The 23,196-nt window shown below is 37.8% G+C and overlaps 1 protein-coding gene across 2 annotated transcripts in view; it reads right to left on the bottom strand.

Moving 5' to 3' along the window:
• The window catches only part of TOX (thymocyte selection associated high mobility group box), a 218,777-nt gene that overhangs the window by 84,474 nt on the left and 111,107 nt on the right, over positions 1-23,196 (bottom strand). For both annotated transcript variants that reach the window (XM_066563405.1, XM_066563397.1), the window contains exons 2-3: positions 19,882-19,947; positions 3,736-3,978 (exon numbers count right to left, since the gene is read on the bottom strand). In XM_066563405.1, the coding sequence (XP_066419502.1) occupies positions 3,736-3,978; positions 19,882-19,947 (309 nt within the window). The remainder of the gene's footprint in view (positions 1-3,735; positions 3,979-19,881; positions 19,948-23,196) is intronic.

A 23,196-nucleotide genomic window follows, 5' to 3' on the forward strand; every position in this document is an offset into this window, starting at 1 on the left:
CTTCAACTGGTAGGAAACCAGGAAGGGATCCCTATTCCATTATATAGAAGCAAACATGTTAACAGGACCATAAGTACATTTTCATTAAAAAACACTTCTATCCATATCAAATTGCATACAATTAAGAAGCAGGAATAGAAGTCATATCCATTTTGAAGGAGGATTTTAAGGGCTCCCATGATAGGGCTGGACTGTGGGTTAATACCACCCTGACTTACATTATGCACAAATTTTGTAGATTTCTGAAGCCCTGATTTTCAGACATAATGAGCACCTAAAGAAATCTGTATGTGACAGCATGATAGAAATTAACGTGCCTGTGCATGTGTATATTCTGTATGTCAGCTAAGAATAAAGAAATATACAAACATAGAAGTAAATATGTGAACTGGCAGCAGAATAATGAGAAGGAAAAATTTTAGTGGTTTTGTTGTTTGATTTCTTTTTTCTTAAATAGTTGGCATGCAGTATGAAAGTCCAATCAATCAAAAAAATTTCAAAGAAGGTTAATTCCAAATTTAAGACACTGTCAATGGCAATGAGAAATTTTCATCTCCTAGCACTGCAAAATTTTTTTAGAAAGAATTCCTACAGTGTAAGAATCTGTAAGAAGCCAATCCCTAGTATGAATTCACTGAGCTGGTAGTGGGCTCTTATTGTGTGTATTTAAGCACTTCTGCAGAGGAGAATTCTTAGAGAGATTGGGGTAAATCCTGCCATCCTTACTGAAAGGGATTTTATCTGCAGCTTGGAGGGAGTACTGCACAGTATGAAACAGAGACTTCTGATGGGGGGAGATTTGAAAGGGTTTTAGGAAGGGTACATCCTCAATTTTCAATCTGTCCAAAATCACAGAAATCCTCATGTGAAAACACCTGGTAGTTGAGATGGAAGAAAAACAGTATACTTAGTGTATGAACTATTTTCTAACTGTTTCTGAGCTCACTGATATTCCTTTCTCACATTTGGCTAGTATTAAGTAATGTTTTGTCTCTAAGAACACAAACTGAAAAACATTCACTTGTTCTAACACAGATAAAATAGAAGGTATTACTGCTAAAATACCAACATAGGTTAAAAACTAGCTAAAAAGAAGGATGTTTAAGTAAAATAAAATAACCAAATTCTATTAGAGGCACATTGCAATGCAGCTGAATTTGTCCCAACGTAAGTAAAATTTGCTGAAGATGTGAAATTAATTAGGGATAGAGAACAGCCAACAGATTTGCTTCTAAGAATATTTTTTCTAAAAATACCCATTAGTGCCCTGAAAAATGAAGTGACACACATGTTTTCCAAGTACACTAAATGGTACTTGATATACTAGAAATTATATGGAACCAAGGGTTTAGATGGGTTGGAGAAACTTATAAATTATGTTCTATATGAGGCAATATAGGAGCGATTTAGACAAGAACTTGCTAAATGGATCAGAGTTTGATGAGATAGTAAAAAGGAAACTTGGAGATGAGTAATACCACAAGAAAAGAATCATATTGAAAAAAAGGTTAAATGTTCTGGATTATAAAAATTCAAAACTAAGTAAAGAATATTAACTCTACAAAATCCCCTGTTTTTCTTCATCAGTGCAAAGCCAAAAGAACAATGGGGTCATTCTATTAACTGAAGAAGTCACTGAATTCACTGAAGAGTTAAATTACTTCCCTCAAGTTAATTTCTCTCAAGTTATCAAATTCAAATCAGAGAAGCAATACTGACAAACAGCATTTGAACTGTATGAAATTGAGGTGTTAACATTGTACCAGTTGTACTAACATGAACTGTAGCTTCACCCCCTGCACAGATAAGCCAGCTCGAGTTCAAACTATTGCAAGGTAAGAGGTGCTCCTGTGCAAAAAGGGCATGCAAGTTAGGGATAACAGCTGACTTAGCACATGACACTCCAAGGATCATGCTTTATTTATTGAACAAATCCTCAGAAATTATTGTAAAAATTCAGCACATATTTTCTTGACATCTGACTTTCATCTCTTCTGATCTTCACTAAGATCCAACAGCAAAATTGCCTAGCTATATTATTCAACTTTTTTGTATTTTCCCTCAATGCGATTATTCGCTGTGATGATCTACAGACTCTCAAGGCCCTTTGTTCAGGGCTTGTTGCAAAAGGTTAATGTGAAACATCACGGCTTAAAAGAATGCATAGTTCTGAGCCATAACCATGGCTCAAAAGAGGTCAATTCAATGAAATACTGCCTGTCTTGACTAGAGTGTCAAGCATTTCTCTTACTTTTCCAAGTCCGTTCATAGCTCTAATTCTCAGAACCCCACACAAGATTTCACTCAAGCTCTTTAATGCATGCCATCAGCTTTGCAGACAAGCAAGGAAAATATAGGCTCTTTCCATAGAGCATATTTCTATTTCTCTATATAAATCTGCCTCTCCTCCACTCCTCCCATTATTGAACATAACCCTGGGGTCAGATTCTGACCTCAAATACGAAGTGTGCAACATCCTAGTAAATCAATAACAACTGTGCAACATATAAGAAGCCAATACTTGTGCCCCTCTGCTTTTTTGAACATCCTCAGAGGGAATGCAGAGCTCCTCAAAATCAAGGTAGCTTTATTTTAATTAAGTTGCAATGAAGCTGTGTGACAAAGCAGATTTTTGTTGTAAACCAAGTCTTTTCCAGCCACCATGGCCCCTGGGTCTGAGCCCTTGAGGGGCTGATGGAAGCTGAACCTGGATCCCTGACTACCCAAACAAATGTGTTGTGTCAGCTCTCAGGTTCCCAGGACTGATTTATGTTTTTTAGATAATGTGGTGGGGAGCTAGCAAGTTGGAAAGCCTAAACAGCCTCAGTCACTAAGTTCAGAACTTTTGGTGAGAAGCCCAGACCCTCTATCTCTAGGAACAATAGATTCTTATCTTTGGCTATTGGGATCTGCAGCTCCTGGGCAGCCCATTTAGCCCACCTAGTGCTTGAAGTGCCCTGGGATACACACAATGTCAGGCTCCATCCTCTTTCATGGGATTTTTAACTCTTTGGGTTAGAATTGTACATCAATGTGAAATCTTGTCTGGAGCTTCTATGCAAGAAGTATACTAATTAATTGTAGAGCCCACTTGAAAATGTAACGTGTACAGTAGCTCTGCAGTTGTTGCAAGCAATTTAACATTCAAATAAGTGGTTTATAATATCAGGCTTCACAAGATTATGACCATAATGACTATCTGACAGACTTTACAAGCAAGTTGTCCAGTCATTTCAATTGGATTCTGGCTGGCTAAGGACTGGGAACTGTAAAAAGGCTGTAAGATTTGGCCTAGAATCAGAAATAACATTTGCTGTTTTCCAAACGTGCGGTAAACAAGAAAGGAGATATTAAATTTTTGTACATCTCTCAGCACATGCAAATGAGAATGGAAAGAGCCTCATCAGACAAATACAGAACAACAGCCATCTGGATCCAAACCCTGCTCCAGCAGAAGTCAGAGCCTTGAGCCTCGTTCTGTCATTATTTACATGTCTGTAAAGGATAACCTTCTACTCAAGGTGGCAGAAGGTAACAACACTCTGACTTTCAGGTTCCCCCTCCCCTCTGCGGGGCGGAGGATTTGACACAAGGAATGCAATGTAACACCCAGAGTCAGGCCAGGGCACTCCAAAATTTGAGTGGGGCAGGTGTTGTTCCCCTTAAAGAATTTCAGAGGTCTGTATTTCCATGATTTTGCACTTAGAACAGAAGAGAAAGACTAAAAGTGCTTACCACAGAGAGGGAATTGGAAAGCAGTCTCCCGTCTTGGCCAAGCATGTTGGAAACTGTAATTTCAGGTAGATCCATGTTTTGAGGGTGGAAGGGTAGGAGGCCATTGTGGTTCATGGGATGACACAGAGAGTGGTACCCAGACTCTATCTCATTCAAGTGCACCAGGGAGTGGTCAGGCAGTGATGGAGGAGTTATAGGAGGTATGTTAAAATCTTCACTTTCAAGACTTGGGCCAGGAAAAGACTGGAAAAGAAAAACAAGCCAACAAACAGAAATTGCTATGAAAATCATATGAGCACTGGTCAATAATAACAATAAAAGTCATACAAAACAAACAAAAAGAGCCAAACTCCCATACTTCTAAGCACAATCTACAATTTAATAAAGAATTTTCAAGACCCATATATTATACAAGTGAAGTTTCACCATTATGTATGGAGGAAAAAATGCCTCTAAGGCATAAGAATCTATGATACTTTTCCCTTAGAAATATTTTTTAAAAGAAGGTGAACTCAAACAGATTTCAAGGGTCCTATTAAAATTTTCCGAGTGTTCATCTAGCTGAATACCTTTTTCATGGGAATTGTGGAAAAGGGAATGCAATTTATAAAATTAATATTGGCACAAAATGGTTCATTTTACTTCCTGCTACTCAGACTAAGAATTACATAGTGAAGAAAGATACCACTTTTATACTTATGGGAGTGCCATGCATTTACTCAGCTAGAAAGAAAAAGAAACAGTACATACTCAGTATGAATATGCTTTGTATTTATAAAAAAGCATTCGAAGTTTTAATTTTTTTTTTCTTTCCTAATCTATAAAGTGAATTATGCATACATTTTGTCAGTTGTCTGAATTAGTAACTCCACCAAACAACTGTTAGTCTTTTGTTGCCTGCTGCCATTAAGTCATCCAACTCAATCTGATCCAAGGAAAAGCCACAGGCAAAGTCAGAGTAATGCACCAAGGTGGATAATTGCTATTATTTATCTACAGTTTTTGTACAGCAGGTAGGCTCCTTTGTGGGAGAGGGTGGGCATGTGCGTATTTCTAAAAAGGAAAAGGTGAGCATAATAAAGGGTTAAAGAGATCAGTTGCAATGGCTCAGCCTGAAAGCCTGCTCTGCTTTTCTGAGAACAGCCAACTCCTTTGCAAAGTGATCAGTCTTTGCACATCCCATGCCCACAGTCAGGAGATTTATAGCACAGTGACTACTCCCACCCTTCCTGCCCCTCTTCATCACAGCAGTCCTGCTCTGAGTGCTGCTTTTGTTAATTCTGGAAACGCAAGGATTTAAATACATTCTGCTCCTGAAAAGTATCACCAGAAAGGATGAGTATGAGGGCACAATTTCAAAGAACAGCAATTGGAAGAAAATGTTTTCCCCAATATGAGTTTCCAAATGGAGGATAATACAGTGTATGAATTCATGCAGAAGGACAAGGGGAGAATCAATGGCCAATTACAAACAAAGGGATTTTTCATTAGTCATCATAGTAATAATGTTCTCCTGATGCCTGAGATTACTCTCTGTACGAGCATGTATACATAAACTTAAATCAGACTAAAACCAAACTGTATTAAGTGTTTTCAGTGAGCTGGTGAACACAGATAAACCTCCGCTAGCGCACACTGCCATGGTTTTGGCTGCTTTGCGTTTTTCCCAAAAAGGTTTTAATCTCTTTACCAAGTATCTTAGTATAAAATAGAACAGGAAGTCTAGATTGGAAAGGCCAAAGTAAAATCCCCAAAAATGAAAACAACAGAACAGGGTTTGACAGTGATGTCATCGCTGTTATGTGTGAGGACTTTGATTCTACCCATGCATTCCAGCTGTGTTTCTCACCACCAGCACAGGAGTTTGCTCTCCCTCTGCCCCTGCTTTCTTCTTAATGGCAAGCTGGTGCAAATCTACTGACCTCTGTAAGTTGAATTTGCCCCCACTTTTACAAGCCATGATGCAACCATTTCTCCAAGGGGAAATACAGTAAAATGGGCCCTCACTAAATGGAGAGAAGGCCTTAAACATGGCAAAGAGAACATCACATTTACTCAATAGCAATGTATAAATTTTGCAAAACCAATTAAAAGTATTAGGGACAATGCATACACTAGCTAGTTCCTAATTACTGTTATATAAAATCCATGATGAAGGAAAAGGTGTCTAAAGTGAGTTTAAGATCTAATACAACAATTACTAAACAGCAAAGAAGAGAAATGAAGGAAGGGATAACATCCATAATGCTCTCCTGGACCAGTGCAATCCCTGCAGGTACACTTAGACTTGGTAACCATAATCCTGGTGAGCTTGGATCCATGTAGCCTACAGCTTCCAGGAGGGATTCATTAGCTGAGAAAAGACGACATTTATGTTCAACAGTGTCTTTTCCAATGTCCCAAAAGACTTCAGGCCTCAAAAGAGTTTTCTCTCCCCTGATTTTGCAGGTAGAAAGTATTAACATCTATTTTCTGTCTCTTGCACTGTCCTGTGAGACTTCAGCTTGCTACTAAAAGCAAATATTCCTAAATCAAATATTGACAGGATATTGGAGGCACTTAGCATATCTGCTTATTTTTACACCTCTTTTTGCATGTCACATATGGATGGACCAAGCTTTACTTTTGATTCTTTGATTTCAAATGTGTCTTTAACCAGTAATATTTCAAAAATGGTGGAATCAATTAACTGCCAGTAGGACATTAGCTTCACTTATTAAGAAGGAAGTATAAAGCACTAGCAGCTCCACAATCCAAGATGTGTCATGTGTAGGTATATAATACTGTTATATAAATTATATAGGTTAAGAATTTTAAATAAATGCTTAATTATGCTGATTAATTACAAAAAAAATCAATGGTTGTTGCTTGTGTACTATTTAAGAATGTATTTGATCCCACATCACCTACAATATCACTGTTCAGTACACTTAAAAGCTTAAAAGTAGGATTAGAATTGCAAAAGCTGTAATGACACACCAAATAACATATAATTCAAATTACAGTATTTCCTATGTCTCTCTATTTTTTTTTTTTTCTTAAGACATAAACTATCATACTATTTCAGTAAAGCTAGGCAGAATCCAAGTTATATGCTCATGGTATGGACAGTTATTCAAAGGCACCTGGAGAGCACCCTATTCACCTTACATTTTCAGCCAATTTGATATTTCCATGCTCAGTATTGTGTGCATGTAATGCATATAGACATAACTTCCTCAGGGAAGTTACTTCAACAGTGATTTGCTGGTATTCGTCTCGTCCAGGAACTTGGTTCAAATGCTTGTAATGACTTAGCACACTGGCATATCAACCCCAAAATTCCTAGATACATCTGCAGCAAACCCAGCATATCCCAGGAACAAGGCTGTTGCAACTAAGCCTGGAGGAAAGGCACGAGGAATGGGACATGTGCTTGTCCTGTGAATAGCAGCTACAAGCTTTAAACACCCACTCCTACTTTCCTGCCACCTCTCTCCTTGCCATTGGAAAATCTATTTTAGTAACCATCTGGGGTTCCCTTGATGCAATTGATCCACTGTGAGCAATGGGTTCTCCTGGAATGTTGTATTGTCACCTTCTTCTGTAAAGAGAAATTTTAGGGAAATTTACCAAAAAGGCGGTCTCAAGCTTAACCCTGCAGCAAGAACTCCCACTCCTAGACCAGCTATCATCCTGTCCCAAACTCTAGGCTTCCTTTGAGCACCATTTCTTCCAACACAAGCTGTTTCTCTGGAATTTCTAATTAAAGCAGTTATCTAGCATCCAGTGCATCAGGGAGGGCTGTACTCCCTGTATCCAGTTACAAGCTATAAGTATAGCTCATATGTATTCATAATAAAGAGTGGCCCATAGTTTCACTTCTGCTAGGTTTTTCTTGGGGATGGGGAAGGTTAGGGTCTTTCCCCTCCCCTCCAAGGGTTTTTCCTTCATAGCTGGTTTTCATATCAGCAGGACTTGCTCTATTCAGAGAGACGTGGAATAGCTTCTTTTTATTCTACTGGTCACAGAAACCTCAGCAAGCTCACCTTTTGACTTTTGAATAACAGAAAAAAACCAAACCCAAAACTCCCAAACAAACAAGCAAACAAAAGTAGCAGAAATTCTTTATTTTCTTTACCACTTTTCCACTAGGAACTTTGCCACTGATTTCACTTTCAACTCATGATTATAGGAGTGAAAGAGGTGTCAATCAACTCTTCAGTTAAGGGGAGTTTCCTAGGTCTTTATTACATTCCAGAGAGAAAACCCTCTGCAAATTAACACCATTAAACCAACTGCACAGGACTGAATAGACACAGGCTTAAATTTTTCTTTATTTTAAAGAGCATTTTCATTACACCTGTGTTTATTATAAACAGATTTCAGTCTAGTTCAGATGGAATCTACACAGTGGGAACCTCAGAACTGATTATCCTTACATTTGAGCTATCTTATAACACTGTTATGGATGATTTTTGAATTAAGAATGTCTTCCCAAATTTAGAGGACTATATTTTATGTTTCTGGCTAAATATTTGTGACATTTCTGCTTGAAATTATGTAAACTCCATAAAAAAGATGATTGATAGGCCCGCTATGAGATCAGGAGGCTTATCTATATGCTACCTTGGCATATCATTTTATGAGAAAAGCTTGCCAAAATAAAAATGATATGAACACTGAAACCTGACTCACTGTCAAACCCAAACCCAAGCTTTTGTTTCTGAAAAAGACCCCATTGGTCCTGTTAAATTTACTTTTTAAGCCACTTAGGCTGGTCAAATCCAGCAACAAGCTATGGAAGGAGGGGAAAAACTGGGACACTGAGAGGAAGTGTATGTCAGGAATCAGTTCTTTACTTTGGCAACACATAACTCAAATTATGGCTATGCATCCAGCTGTGCTGATAACACAAATGCAAAAAAAAATCTAGTATTTACTTTTGAGGTTACTCATTAGGAAAAAAAGGGAAATGCTGGCAGGAGACACAAATACAGCCCCTTTCCTTAAGTACTCTACAGTGAAAACTGCATATTGGCCAGCAAAACTTACTTATGTTTCAAAATAATTTTAATAGAACTTTAAGAAGTGATCAAAGAAGGCAAATCAAAGGAGGAGGCTCAAACAGACTGACCACAGTAGGCAGCAAGCTTTCAAACATCCAGTGTAAATCCCTCTAGGAAGAGCAGAATTGTTCCTATATGACAGCCCAGAAGACAACATTCACTAAGTCTGATTCGTGTGCTCAGCGCTTGCATCAGTCATCATGCATTTACTCAACAGAATCTCATATTAGCAACAGTTCCTTAAAAATTGGGAATTTGCCTATAGATATTTAATTTAAATGATATGAATGGTTCTGCCAACTATGTAGAGCGTGTCTTAATTTTTCATTTGCACCAAGGCTTCTGCGTCTGAACTGTGGAAAGATGCCAGTTTTTAAAAGATAGATGCTTCAGGCTGTCTCCTCTTCTATTATTGAACACGTTGTTACATAACTGAAATACTTATGAATCGAGAGTAATGTAAAAACAATGAGCTCATTAGAAGGGGAAAAACAGCCACGTATCTTATACAAATTTGAAAGTTAGGATAATATATTTGACAGTGGATACTTCCAGGAGTTTTAATAGGATCAACCTTATCTCTAATTTCTAAATGGAAGACCTTCAGAAGCAAGTGTTTTGTAGCTGCTTTTGTCTCTGTATGAACAAGGCTTGATAGCTTGAGACTATAATGCATTACTGTGGAAACCTTCGGTCTGTTACATAAATCATCTTAACACTCAGCAAGAATTGTCCAACAGTGCCATTGATATGTTCAAGTCAATGATCCTGAAAATAATTTTTTTGTGTTTCTTCATATGGTAGACAACAGCAATAAATCATATTCATTTAAAAACACACAATATACTAATTTATCAAGCCACAGCTATCAAAAATGTATTACAGGGGAAGGTATAACTTTTTTGTATTGTGTTAATCAATTTCTCTAATTTGCATTAGTTAAAGGCCAAAGCCTCAAGCAAAACATTAATTTTCCTGTACCAGCTGAATTCTGTTTTCAAAAAAGAGAATGGGCTGACAATTATATTATTAATTTTAAACAATCATCATTTTCAAAGTGTACACAACTATGTAAAACACCAAACTCTTTTTAAGATTTCACTCTTGAGAGTCTTTTCATTAATGACATTAAATGTATGCACATAGTGCAGCACTTTCTTGGGAAATGTTTTTTCAACGGAGGCTTTAAACTCAAATATAGTTTAAAGATGACAATAAGTAGGAGCACAAATATTATAAGAAGGTAAAGGATCTGGGACCTGCAAATACCAACACTGTTATTGAAGCAGTTAAACTTCCCTTCAGACAAGAATACAGCTGTGCACTTTTCCTATTTAGAACTTTTGAATAAAATTTAAAGAAAAGTAAAAGTCTTTTTTGAACTACTGACCAACTGACCAAAGCAGTTCTTTAAGAATATACAAGAGCTTTAGGCACAAATGGAGCATCCTTAGCACCCAAAGTGGAGTCTTGTCCCTCTAACCTGTGACAATCTTTTGCCTTCCTTAGCATGTCCCCAGTGGGGATCTAAGCGTGGTCATTGTCCAACACCCTTGTCACTCCTCTCTCCTGAAAAGAAAGGTATTTTCTCTCCCACAATGTCTACTACTATTGCAACAACTGCTACTACTACTACAACTTCTACACTACTACTACTATCATTATTATTCTTGCTATTATTTTTGTTCTTATTAATTCTATTACTACTATACTACTACTACTATTACTACAACTGCATTTTAATGAAAGCTAAAATTCTTAAGGTAACTCAGGGTCCTATTTGACAACTTTGGTCTGTACTATAATGCAGGCAGCATCATGTATGGTATAATCTTGAACTCAGCACTACAAGACATACTTCCATAAATCAGTTATTATGTGCACTAAATATTCTTTGTCAACTAGAGATAAAAAGCATATTAGATATAAAAAACTTTTTAGAGACCTTCTCTGCAAAACATACCTAAATTATGCTCAGTACAAAGCTCTGGGTAATAAAACTAGCAATATACATATTTAATAAGCAAAATTGAACTGAAAAAAAAAATAGAAGTCACATCTTCACAAATAGTGCTGCTTGAAAATATAGATGATACACCACATTTAACCTGTCAGAAGCCTCATTAGCATCATAGCATAGACTCTAAACCAGCAATCAAGACAGTGTGCTCTTCACATGTTTACATTTTTAAATGCTCTTAAAATAGCAGTAGTATAGATTTACATTTAAGTATATCTGTTTAGAGGGCAAAAATTCTGTCTAAATTTCCATTTCCCTTCTGAGAAAGACACCAAAAGATAATATTGTACTCAGGGCACACAATGATGAAGGACAAAAAGGATCCTTTTATTTTTTGTTCGTGATTTTTTTCTCCTTCTTTCTCTTTTCTTTCCTTAGAAAAGCTCAGAAACAATGGATTGCTTCTCACTATTCAAAAGGAGAGTGGGTCCTACCTGTGCTACACTACTCCTGAATGACTGATGAAATAGCCAGAAAAAAATCTGACTTAATGTAAAATGTCACCACTTGAGAAAAAGAGGATCAAAACAGAGGCATGGCTATTCTTTGCAATTATGATGTAACTTTTGTTTAGTCCCATGCCAATCACAGGAAAAGCTGAAAGCTGAGGCAGATCAAAGCTCCCAATTCCTACCAGTGGTCCCCCTGGCTTTCACACTTAGATTTCGGACCCAGCACTTTACAGTAAAAAGGCCAAGGAAGTGCTCAGTATATGAACGAGTACAGATTATTTAAGCAAGTAAAAGTGGCAGGATCTGGCCCTCTCTTAATAAAGTGTCATGTAAGCTTGGGACTGCTGGGACCCCAGTAATAAGTTCAATCCTACTGATGGCATACAAACTATCAGCAGCATAGTACCTATTAAGACATTTTTATAAACTGCAAGAAATATGCAAGCTATTACAAGATATAATTCTGAAAACCAGACTTCTATGTAAGAAGCCAATTTAAGAGGAAAACAACATAAACAATAGTAACTTGCGTGCTCAAGTGAAGCATCTTTTTAATTTTGAGTAATGAAGATGTCAAGCCAAATGCTAGAGTAGTTTAACTTAATTAGGTGGCCTATTTTTCCAGGCAGCCTTTCATTTCCCATTGAAAACTCAGCTTGTATGCGAAGCAACAAGAGCAATTTTGTCTGTAATGAATACCTCTGGGACTCCACGGAGTGATCATTTGAATGTTACATTGAAGACTGGTTTGAGTAACTAGTTTGGGCTTGTTGAGATGCCAGATTTTGTAAAACTAACTAGATTAATCAAAGACTGGCATCTTATCAGTTTATTCGGTCAGGGGTCAGCAGGTCAAACTGACTCCACTGTGGCAGCCTTTGCCAAAAGGGACAGTATAATAGTAATTGGTCTAATTTGTAGTTCAAATTCACGTAATTCTTCCAGACATTTTATGGACCGAAAAAGGTTCATTTTATGTGAAGCTCAGATGAAAAATACTGCCTTTAACATTTCCCATGGTTACATCCCATAATTCATCCACGCTGCTGACCTGTAGCGTTTCCTGGAAAGGAAACTACATAACTAAAATATATGATGTCTGTAATCTGTTTTCACATGCTAAAAAAGTTGTACATGAAGGAGCAGAGGGAAACATTTTGAAGAATATTTTATACTGGCTGCTCATTAAACAGAAAGTTGTCTCATGACATGAACAGCAAAAGGCAGTGCTTTTTCTCTTGTGATATGTGAAAAAATACCTCTGGCTTTTGGACAGAGAATTCATCATTTGATGATTGATTTTCTGTTTACCTTTTTCATGGTAAAATAATAGCTTTTGTTGTTTTTACTTTATTGATTTATTGTGGGCCTATCACTGAAGTTGCTGTCATCCTGATGCCACAGCAAAGACAAGATGCAATGTTTACTTTAATTCCCTCTCATGTGTAACTCTTAGGAAGAATATTTTTAATTGATGCATGGAATCACTGTGTATTCAACAGAGCCAAGTTCACAATTTTAGCATTACTCTAGAAGTATCTGACATTTACTTCTAAATTCCAAAATTCTGTGTCTATGCAATTACCCTCCAAACCTGTTTCATTAAAAAGTTTTCTGCCCACATGGCTGCAAAGAAAATATAAGTGCAAGGTTTTACAGCCAGAAGACAAATAGAATGCTGAAAAATTTGTTATACTTGCTGAGGTTTCTGATATGATCTCAATTTTATAGATCCACGCTAATGATTTTTGAAGGCTGGAGAGGGACACTTTTGTTTATACAACTGTAATTATGGGGATGTTTGCTTAGGATCCTTAGGGACTACATTTTGCCCTCTTTAGTGTTTTTATAGCATGTGCTATAGAATAGGCATTAAATGAAAGATGCATTAAGTTAAGGCATGTTTAAGTAACTCATTTTTCAGGAATAAGTAGATCGTATACATTTCTTCTTCTGGTCAGAGTACAAGTTCCACACCTACTGAACATAACTGACTAAAATGAATTTGAGTAAAAAAGGGTAAAGATATTTCACCTGAGTCACATCTTTAAAGTGAAATTTGTGAAAGTTCTTAAATTCCAGCCAACAGGACCTAATTCTGACTTATATTTTTATAAAAGTTGAGGCATTTAATTACAAAAAAATAATCCTTGAATATATACACAGTACATGTTCATACACTTTGCATTAAAGCTAAAGACATTCATACATAATATATTATGTCCCTGTGGAGAAGGGCTTGGGGACACTGATGGACAACAAGCTGGACATAAGCTGGCAATGTGCTTGAAGCTCAGAAAGCCAACCTTGTTCTGGGTTGCATCAAAAGCAGCATGGCCAGCAGGATGAGGGAGGGGATTCTGCCTGTCCACTCTGCTTTTGGGAGACCCCATCTGGAGTTCTGCATCCAGCTTTGGGGTCTGCAGCACAGGAAAATGTGTACTTGTCAGTTTGGGTCTGGAGAAGACCACAGAGGTCCAAAGGTTGAAGCACCTCTCCTATGATGAAAGGCTGAGTTGGGGCTGTTCAGCCTGTAGGACATTCTAAGGAGACCTGATAACACCTTTAAGTACATAATGGGGCTATAAGAAAGATGGAGAAAAACCCTCTAGTGGGTCTTTTCTGTGGTGTCAGGACAAGCAGCAACAGTTTTAAACAGAGAGGACAGATTTAGACTGGACACAGGAAAAAATTCTTTACTGTGAGGGTGATGAGACACTGTAAGAGATTGTGTAGAGAATTTGTGTGTGCCCCATCACTGCAAGTTTTCAAGGTCATGTTGGATGAGACTTGGAGCAATCTGATTTAGTGAAAGATGCAACTGCTCATGTCAGGGAACTGGACTAGATGATCTTCAAGATGCCTTCCAATTCAAACCATTCTATGATTCTAAATATGTATGTCTATAAATACATAGCCTTGCTAATACAACTGTTGGTGTATTTTTATCAGGAACTCTGTTCTTTCTGGACTCTGCCTGATGTTAAGATAATACTAAAAGACTATGTTTGACTCAAAAGTGAAAGGCAGGGTAAAATTATATCTACCTGTAGCTGTTCATTCAGGATCTGAAAGGCCTGCCTGGTATTTTTCTTTCCCTGAGGCCATTTTAACCTATGTCCTTTTTTTTTTTTGTGACATTTAGAGATCACTTCAGAGAAATGGAGGACCAATAAGTAGACTCCCTTCTGTTGATAACCTATTTTCTAAATGAAAAGATAGTAGATCAGGAAGAGGGAGGTGGAATATGATCCAAAACAGCCCTGGACTGCAGCCAGCCAAGACTGACCAGGTAGCATTGCTTTTTCACTGTGAAGCAGCCTCTCAAATAATGAGCTTTTCCAAAGCAAAAGCTTTCCAACTTTTGGGCAGGATTGTACTAGACTTCAGGTCAGGGTAGTGTGTACCCATGGGACTACGTTGGACCATGAAATGATTCTCCATGTGAGAATGCTGTTTTTTCTGAATCCTTTTCAAGGCAGACAACTCCTGCCCTGCTCTGCTGATGGAGACTGTTGCAGGCAACAAGAGCGAAGAGCTGTGTCTTCTGGCAGTACCCTGGAATTCTAGCCTACCTACAGGGAAGGACCAACACAGAGCAAGAGAGGGAAGAAGCTATTAGGTAGCATTTGTCCATACCTACTTCACATGAGCCATAGTTATGTCATAAATAATCTAAGAAATTATGGTATAAAAATGTAAAAAGTACATGAGGGCTATGTGAAGAACCATGTGCATAAGGCAACATTAATATGAAAAATCTCTCTTGTGGATGTCAATCCATCCTATTTCACCCTGTAGATGTATAGGACAAAACAGTTTTGATACCCATGATGCCCCCTCTATCAAAGAGCATGCAGATATATTTTAGATAGATCTCCCTGGCATAGCTCTGGGAAGCAGGAAAATACCACTTCTGAGCAATCAGTATTCCTTCCTCTGCCTCAGATCTTTTGTTCCCAGTAGGACAATAGGGGTACTGCCCCAAATCATCAGCTCCAGGCCTGTTCTCATCCCTTCCCTTTGGACCTTGCAGGGAATTTGGCAGCTGCACTCATTAACCCTAACATTTATCAGGCCTCAGGAAGGCCACAAATGTGTTAAAGCTTTGTGCAACAGAGTCCTGAATTACATTCTATATTGTGACTAGGAAGAAATGTAAAATAAACAATATAATTTTATACTGTGCTCTGTGGGGCCCACAAATTACAGGAGGAGGAATAACATAAAGAGTAATTCATGTCCAAGCTTTCAATTATAGGTATGGGAGAAAACAATAATTGGTGGGAATCTCAAATGCAGATCAGTTGGCATAGTTTTATTTCAAAATGATAAATACTTTCAGATCCAAGTGCAATTAGTACTGAAAATGTCACAGTTTTACTGTGTATGTTTGTTAATATGGCTGGCATAACTAATTTAGGAGATGCCTTCAGTGTAGAGTCCTGTATCACATATATTGTAACCAAAAATGCAGTACTTAGCCATATATATAAAATGTACACAGAGACAACATTGCCAAACAGCCTTTTGGGACGCTTTAAAAGAATATCATTAATTTTTACTGTATACTTACTCTTCTGGCTCAGTTCCAGCACTGGCTTTCTGTTAAAATAATTTCAAGTATAGAATTATGCTATTTGCTTGCAGCAACATCACAGGAACAGTAGTGAGCCATATGTTGCTACTTAGCAACTTGGTCTGTAAGTCCCAAAGCATGTACTGATTTGAAAATTGAACAGAAATTATAATTATTGTTGAGGGATGCTGTGAGGCAACTTGTCTTGGATTACCAAACTATGCAGATGTTTGATGTTATACAGCAAAAGGAACAAAATTATATTTTTTCCTGTCTAATGCCTGAGCTTTTATTTATGTTAGCCTAAGGGGGATAAATTGATTAAAACCTGTAAAATAATATAAGGTGATGTTTTTCTGGATAGGAGCACTTTGGAGCAAACAGAAGAACCAAGGTGCTTGTCAGCAGGTATCTGGACCCCAGCAATCCTGCCTCTATGGTCACCTAGTCCTGAAGACAGCCAAGTGGAAACCCCTTGGTCCTTGGTGTTACATACCATGACTCAGTCTGCCAGCCCACTTCCCAAATAAGTTATGTCAGACTCTGAAATTAAAAAATGATGCTCATGTCTGACTCAGCATGACCAGAGCTTCAATAAAAGTTTCTGACAGAACTATGTATGTCCTTACATGTGGGATTCATATTTTAGTTAGCAGATGTGAATGCATCAAGAAAAGCAGAGTAATTTACTCACTTCTCATTTTGACAGGATTCAACCCCTATCTCTGATCTTGTGAGGGAACAGCCAAGTTATTAAGGGTGGGAAGGAGCCTGCATTCCTCACACTGAGGTCATGCAATGGCAAGACTCATGAGCACAGGTGCAAAATAGACATAGGACAAAATTATGATTAGAGTAACTATGCTGTCATCTGAGAGAAACATTTCCTCACATTTCCTCCTCTCTTTTTACATCCAGTAACAGTGACAGGAAAATGAACAAACAGTCCTAAAACTATGGTCAGAAAATATAATTGCATCCTTTACTGTTCCTCTCCCTAGCCCTGTAAGTTACACAGTCTTTTGTGCTTTGTTTTCAGAGCAGGAAATACTGTATTTTTCCAGTTTTAACCACCAGACTGGATTTTGAAATGGTAGTCAGTTCACTAGTTTTGGCTGACCACCAGATGCTTATGCCCAAGAAAGAAACACACCCCATTACGGTCAGTGAAGACCTCACAGACATTGCCAATGAAGAGTTGTTTGTTTTGCTCCTTTGAGGAACAACTAGCAGCTGTCTATGTCAGGAACAGGTTTGGGAAGGCTCCTCTCACAGTCGTAGGTTCTTGATGAAACATGAGAGACAGGTTTCCATCACACCCCATATTCCTGTTCTCAGAGAAGTTTTGTCTCTTTCTTTTCTCTTCTTTTTTTCAAATACTGTTATTATTACAGGCTTTCACATATGCTCCAGCCCACACAGAGCTGGAACACCTCTTCTGTGAAGGCAAGAAGGCAGGCTAAAAATGCTGGGGTTGTTCAGCTTGGAAAAGAGAAGGCTCCAGAGAGATCTTAGAGAGCTTTTCCGTACCTAAAGGGAGCCAACAAGAAAGCTGGAGAGGAACTTTTCACCACGGCCTGCAGTGATAGGTCAGGGAGGAATGGCCTTAAGCTGCAGGAGGATAGGTTTAGATTAGACACTAGAAAGAAGCTCTTCGCTACAAGAGTGGTGAGGCACTGGCACAGGTTGCCCAGAGAGGTTGTGGACTTCCTATATTTGGAAGTTTTCAAGGCCAGGCTGAGTGGGGCTCTGAGCAACCAGGACTAGCGGAAGGTTCCCTGCCCATGACCTGGTGGAAGGAACTGGATGATCTTTAAGGTCCATTCCAACCCAGTCCATTCTATGATTCTGTATATTCACTTAAAACCACTGCAACAGTGTAAGCACCAGGAGAAAATCCCAGAAAGGGAAAGGAGGTTGTGACAGCCCAAGGCTGACAGCTACTCTCAACCAGGCACAGAAGGCTGTTTGACTGGTGCACACTTGGTAACAACTTAAAACACTCTGCCTGGCAATTGAACTGCTTCTTGCCACATGGGTCCCCCAGCAAAAGACAGAGGTTGCCTTTGGGTTTTGAACTCCACCTGGGAGCCAGACATCCCAGAGTTCAGTTTTGCCATGGTCAGATTTTAAGTCTATAAGCCTTTTCTTGATTCCAGCCCTCAGTAAGAATTCAGGGTTTTCTGACATCTTTGAATTTGGAAATGTCACATTTGATAGGATTTTTTTTCCTTGAAGACAAAGTAATTTGCATTTAAAATACCTAGGCCTGGCTCTTAAAAGGTACTTTAAGAACCTTACTTTCACTTCAACCAGTGAGTGTTAGATGCCTAAATATCTCTGAGAATCTGGGCCTTGTTAGCACATGTAGAAACCACATAAAAGATTAAAACTTATGCTCTTAATTTTTCAATATGCCATTTAAATTATTTAAACTACATGCATACACAGTACAAAAATATCAACAGAAGAAAAATAATTCTGATGCATAATGTGGACTTGCAATTCTTTATTCAAAACTATTTAAGACAGACATAATGATTCTCTGAAAGGTAGCAGCTGCCAGATAACAGCAATCATTCATAGAGTTTGTATTTCTACTGTTTCAAACAAATTCAATTAGCCCTTGCACTTCAAAACCCTTAAGGCAAGAATGAGATGATACTAGGCTGCTTTAATCTAATAGTAATACTAAAACTTGTCAGTACAGTTTTTGGATTAATGGTTAGAGAAAAATTAATAATATAATTTTTCATTTTTTAATCAAACAGTTCTATTCTAAACTACCTCTGGATCTTGGAGGGTTCTTAGCTGAATAAGTTCAATCATGCACAACTCCTAAATGCAAAGTACTATTGGTCTCTAAAGGTATTTCAGAATGACTTCAACAGAAAGCTGAGAAGCAACATGGTGGAACACTTTAAAGATGGTCTTTTTGATTGAACCATGTACTCATCTCACACAACCTCCTGCTTCTCAGCCCCCAAGGAACCGGTGTACCTGAAGAGCATCACTTCATGAAGACATTTAGTTTTGAATGCACACTTTCCAAAGCTGTTGATTCCTAAATTACATCCAGATTATCTGAACATAATTACTATTCATTCAAACTTACTTCCCACCTAGTGAGAGTTTTGCACATAAGCCTCCTGGTTTTGTCAGACCAGACACCACTGGCCTGAAATATTGCACGACATAGACCACAAGTCTGGTTATTCAGGACAATTTCTGACACAATCTAACTGATCTGCAGAACTATTCCCACCACTTACTGGTGCAAAGTTAAACTGAAACACATGAAGTAAGTGAAAAATTCCCCCCTGCATATAGATGTAGCAACAGGTAGACAACCCAAAACTTTCAAAACTATCTTTGCTTTTTAAGGAGTAATTACAATTGTAATTCTTAAAAATCCATTGGATCTTTGAGGTCAAGTGGAAAGGTGGAAGATATTTTAATATACATCCAGTATCAAAATTTAGTGTGTATGGTCCCCCAAAAGGAAAAGTGCTCAAAAATACCTTTAAAGAATGAACATAACGTTAAGCCTTTTGGCCTGTAGGCTACAGAAGGTTAAGTCATTGCCTTAACCCCACAGTTAATTGTGTAATAATAACAACATTCCTCAGATACAGGATTAGTGCTAAAAATGCAATTCTTCAACTGTTCTATGAGTGATAATTAAAGATATTTGTGACATGTATAGCTTATAATGATTAACTTGTCTGCAGTCAAATAAACAAATAACCTGCACCTGTAAAGACTTTATTTCCTGAAGGTAAAACAACTGTTTAGGAAAGCTCATGCTGGCAAAACAGCTGCTTGCATTCTGGAGAGGAAACAAGGTAGTATCTTTCAACAAACGTCAACTCTGGTGTTTTATCAGCTCTATCTCATTAACTGGAAACAAGGCTTAAATGCTTTGTTTATAAATTATGATTATTCCTGATTGCAGCAGTTACTGATAGTGCCACTCATTTGCAATGCAACTCTTTGAATTTTTTTAATTACAATTTGAAACAAGGCAGAGAAGATTAATTAACCCACCTGGCTGGCTGGCACGTAGTCCTGGCTTGGTTCTGTCATACTCATATACATGTTCTCACCGTCAAACTGCAAAGGAAATAATAGTAAACATTCAGCAAACTCGATTTTTTAGCATTGACTGAAAAAAACAGTTGCTATAAAATAATATTACAGCCTGGTTTTAGAGACTTGTAATTGCATGTGTGCATCTTGTCTTTGATGTTCCTGTTGTCATCCTTATTGACCCTGGATGTCAGTGATTTGGAGTAATTAGCGCTCTAGTAATTACAGCTAGCAAGGAAGAAATGAATGGTTTCCTTTCATCTGCAATCTGTTTTAAAACAAAATGCCTCATTTTGTGCACCATGTATACATATTGCTGTTGGTTGCAATGAAGTACTAAGTGAATTGCACACTTACTGAGAAAAGAAAGATGAGAATAGAATCTGCACTAAAATGCATCTTAATGGATTCCAACTTCAGCTTCTGAGCAGAACAAGAGTTGAGATTTCAAAACAAATTAAACCCCCTCCAACTGAAATGTTCCCATGTCAGAAAGTAAGAAATACATTTCCAGACAGCTTTCAGACATCCGAATGTATGAAAGAGTATATCTCCTGTCCGTATGGTGTAAGAGGATAGTTTGCTTGATGTGTGAATAAAGTAAACATTCATAATCAGAACTGCAAAAATAACCATCTGTAAATGATAAATACCATTCCTGGAAATATATAAAACATATAAAAAGCTTATTTCCTTTTCTCCTTTCCTTTTTATTTCTTTTTTTTTGTTCTCTTCTCAACTGCAGTTAAGAAGTAACGGAAATGTCATAGAAAGGAGCTGATTAAAATCTGAAGGTCTAGATGGAGAAAAACTGTCAGATCTGAAGCCTCATCCTGTACCAGCACAAAGAAGTGTAAAACTACTGATTTTTTACATAGTCTGGAAAATGTCCCCACAGAACTCTCATCACACCCACTCAAGTGGCAGTACCAACAGGGCAATGACAGTCCCAGTGTCTGCTCAGGAGCTAGGGAAAATCTTTTCAAACCTTTTAAGCAGAAATGAACAACAGCAGGAATTCCTATCTCCAGTCATGAACCGCAAATTTCCAGCTGTTACGAGGTCTGTTTGAAATAACTTGCACCTGACCCCTTGTGTGAATGCTTAGAGTGACATATTTTGGACATCAGCCATTGTTTTGCATGACACAGCAGCTTTTTTTAAGAAGTCCCTACTACTGAGATTGCTCTGCTCCCACAGAAGCTGCCAGTGAAATATCCCATGGACATTTCCTGATCAGTGTTGGGCTTCTGGGGATATTCTACCTGCAAGGTGCAGTAAAATCAACTAGCCCAAGGTGGCAAAGTTAAACTGTGTCTTTGGCAGATAGCACTCCCAATTTTTGCTGAGATGGCTGAAAAGGTTTCTGCTTCCAGCTGTTCATCCTCTTTCTCTGCCAGAGGCTACAAGGCTTCTAACAGCAGCAGTAACATGAACAAGTGCCAGCTCCTGGCACAGCAGCTGATGGTCTGCCCTTCCTGGCCAGAGATATTTAATAGTCACAGACTATCTGTCAGAAGTCCTAGTTTCATGGGAGGGAAAGGATTATGCCACAGACACAGATCTGCCATAGGGAATAGAGTATTTCCCAATTTTGACAGAATAGAGATAGTTAGATTAGATCATAATATAGAGATTGATGTTTGTTCCTTTTTTGTTTCTTGTTGGCATGCACCATGTCTTTTAGCTTTCTCAAGTATTCAAAGTAGAGTTCTGGAGAAAAAAAACATTTAGTATCTGGTTTGGAAAAAAATGCATTATTTCTTCTACTCAGATGAACAGGTGAAATTCTGAAGAGAGATTTCACAGCCAGTAGTTGGAAAGCAAGCACTCCAGTGCTAGGCCTACAGGAGCTCAACTTATTCAGCTTGTCAGACGAAAGGCTGAAAGGTGCCTTGATCACTGTGATTGGTACTTACACCCTGGAAAGATGTCTGATAGCAAGGTGTCAGCCTTCCTGACAGTGGTATAATGAGATCTAGTGTTGAGAAATGGAAGTTACAGAAATTCAGCCCTGAAATAAGATACAAGTTCCTACTTTAGGAGGTAATTAAGCATTATGTCAACAGCAAACTCATAATTTCTCAGACATTTTAGAATGAGGTTTGATATCTTCTTTGGAACAGACGTAATCCATATCATATTTATAAGAAATACCACAGACAGAATAGCTACACTTGCTGGTTATGGGAGTCCTATCTGCCCTGGAAACCATCATTCCTTGAGTCTCCTCTTTTGAATTTCCCTTGTTATCTTCATATATTTGTTGTGATACATTGCAAGCTTTGCTATAATTCAAATACTGTGTTGCAGGTGTTTAGTTGCAGTGAATATGGAGAAATTTCTTTTCTTTTGCCTTCCATAATGCATGAGACTATGATTTAAGAATCTTTATGAAGTAAACTTTAATATAATTCTCTTTAATATAATTCCCTCTTTTGAATGTTTGGTCATCTGTCCTTGCTCCCAAGCTTACAATCACCAAATCTGCATTCTTTGAATAATTTCCCTAAGTTATTTTTCCATGAATACTGAAATTTTTATAATTATGTGTGTTGTTCTTGGATTATCTGCCTACCTAATCAGTGCCTTGCTATTAGTGGTCCCCCTGGCATGACAGGATCTTGGATCTCAGCATCTCCTGTTTGTTGTTTGTGGCCCTCTATTTCGCTCTGAAATATTTTTTTATTTCTGCCATGGTCTGTGGGCTTTATATGAACATGTTTCAGAGAAATCAAAACAGAAAAAATATGTGTAAATTTAAACTTTGTGGCCTTTTGACATTACATTACAAATGTAATGTCCCTTTGTCCCTTACATTACAAATGTACAGGGATTGATGCTTACATGAGAAATGACCAACATTTTGGATTAATTTGTTAGGGTAAGTTTTCAGAAAAATAAATCGATGCATAATGTTTGTAAAATCTGAGTGACCTGTTAACATCTAAAAATACTGAGCAGCTGTCTGATTTGTTACTTAATTTCTTCAATATTCAAGCATGGAATTTAGTCACTGCAATATTTAGCATCTGCTTGTCAGAAGTATGTGCAAGATGTTGTGTAATAGGTTATACAGGTCAGCAAGATTTGATGGGATGAGTATTTTTTGTAGTGTTTATATATGCAGATTGTGGACTGTAATGCATCAGCTGACAATAACACTCTTGCCATGTTGGTGTTTGTACTACATTTACTACTGTTTAAATTATTATCTGCCCTCAGTCCAGTGCAGTGTGGTGCATGGCTACTTGGCAGTTCCCAAGACTTTGG

This window comes from Molothrus aeneus, chromosome 1 (assembly GCF_037042795.1).
Source record: "Molothrus aeneus isolate 106 chromosome 1, BPBGC_Maene_1.0, whole genome shotgun sequence".
NCBI lineage: Eukaryota > Metazoa > Chordata > Aves > Passeriformes > Icteridae > Molothrus > Molothrus aeneus.